This window comes from Mycetomoellerius zeteki, unplaced genomic scaffold (genome assembly GCF_001594055.1).
Source record: "Mycetomoellerius zeteki isolate Tzet28-1 unplaced genomic scaffold, Tzet1.0 C4423190, whole genome shotgun sequence".
NCBI classification, from domain to species: domain Eukaryota; kingdom Metazoa; phylum Arthropoda; class Insecta; order Hymenoptera; family Formicidae; genus Mycetomoellerius; species Mycetomoellerius zeteki.
In genome coordinates, this window is record NW_017255821.1 from 1 (window position 1) to 1658 (window position 1658).

General features: G+C 30.8%; 1 protein-coding gene across 1 annotated transcript; it reads left to right on the forward strand.

Annotated features, from left to right (window-relative positions):
* Nucleotides 1-60: 60 nt before the first annotated feature.
* On the forward strand, nt 61-1652 carry LOC108726484 (uncharacterized). The gene is made up of 2 exons (XM_018454124.1): nt 61-1334; nt 1408-1652. Exons 1-2 carry the CDS (start codon nt 867-869, stop codon nt 1453-1455), a joined length of 516 nt encoding a protein of 171 aa, XP_018309626.1. The 5' UTR covers nt 61-866; the 3' UTR covers nt 1456-1652.
* Nucleotides 1653-1658: the final 6 nt, after the last annotated feature.

Sequence of the window (1658 nt, forward strand, 5' to 3'; positions counted from 1 at the left end):
AAGCTAGTGAGAGAGTACGGCGATTAGTATTACCAGCAATGAGAAATGATGACTTAACTCGCAATATTCGTTACGATAGTTTATTAATAATATTTGCGAATTCCCTAAGTAAAAAATATAGACACTCATCGCATCATTTACCAATGATTCGAGCTCGATTGCGGCTTGTAAGTCGCCTACTGACAGAGATGAGAAATATTAATAATGATATAACATCTTTGACTTCTATGTACGATCCAAAATATTACGATACTTTTTTAGATGCCGTAAATATTGTTGCAAAATATAACAAAGAAAAAGATGTCTATGAAAAACCTGCCAATGCATCTAATCTTGGAACTTACGTAAAGAATATTGGTGAAATTTTAATAATGGAATGTATAAAAAATCATAACGACGCTACGAAAAAAAATACAGAAAACTTTTTAAAACTATTAACAGTTGATTATGGAGCAAGTGTTAATAAAACTGTAACCGAATCTCAAACTCAATTTAAAAGACATAAGATTACAAAACTTCCTACAATGGAAGACATAAAAATATTACGGAATCATCTACTAAAAGTGCAAAGAACATCGTACAATAGTTTAAAAAAGAAATTTTCATTATCTGCTTGGATGTCTCTTGGAAAAGCTACTTTAATATCAATGCAATTATTTAATCGCCGCCGGCCAGGAGAAACAGAACGAATATTAATTTCTGATTTTAAAACTCATTAGAGAATTAATGAAAGTATCGAAACTTTCAATAAATTATCTGAAGATAAAAGAGATCTAGCACAAAAATATGTACGATTTTGTTTACGAGGAAAGTTAGGAAGAACTGTTCCTATAATATTAGATGAAATTAATTTGGAATGTGTACAAATGTTTTTACAGTTTAGAAATAAAGCCAAAGTACACCCAGAAAATCCTTACTTATTTGGTATTCCAGGACATGATAAAGCTATTGATAAATATTTAAAGGCGTATCGAGCCATGTTGGATTTTGCTAAAGAGAGCGGAACCGAATTTCCTGATACATTACGTGGTACTACACTCAGAAAACATATAGCCACAATGGGAATTACTCTTAATTTAACAGACAATCAGATTACTGATCTGGCTCATTTCATGGGGCACCATGAGAAAATACATATGGAAATATACAGAAAACCGGAAATAGTTAAAGATATTACAGAAGTATCACAGCTTCTAGAGGCTGCACAAGGCGTAAGAGATGCAGCAAACAATTTAATGGGGAAAGCGACAGTGAGAATGAAATTGATAACAGCACAGAAATCACAGCTAGTGAAACGTTTAATAAAATTGATTATTTGCAACAATCGAGTGATAGTAAGTAGAAAACTTATTTTTGAAATATATAGATTCCTTGTTTCTGATTTTATATAACATATTTTTAATACAGGCTCATTATCAACCCCAACGTATAAAAAACGTACAAAGACTGAAATAAAAGCTGTAAAAAAAAAACGCAGATCAGAAGGTAAGGATGTAATTTACTGTGTATATTCTATCAAGAAGCCAATAGTTATTTGATATTGACACTAGAATCGCCGATGCCACTTTAGATCTGATGATCAATTTTCCTTTCTTGTATTAGATAGATACAGAATATTGAAAATATGTAAATATAATAAAAATAGAGTTCTAATAATA

Excerpts from the sequence above, each read along its gene's own strand:
- LOC108726484 (XM_018454124.1), top strand. The coding sequence starts at position 867 with ATGTTTTTACAGTTTAGAAATAAAGCCAAAGTACACCCAGAAAATCCT. Across the intron at positions 1,335-1,407 it reads TTTGCAACAATCGAGTGATA|GCTCATTATCAACCCCAACG; the intron begins GTAAGTAGAAAA and ends TTTTTAATACAG.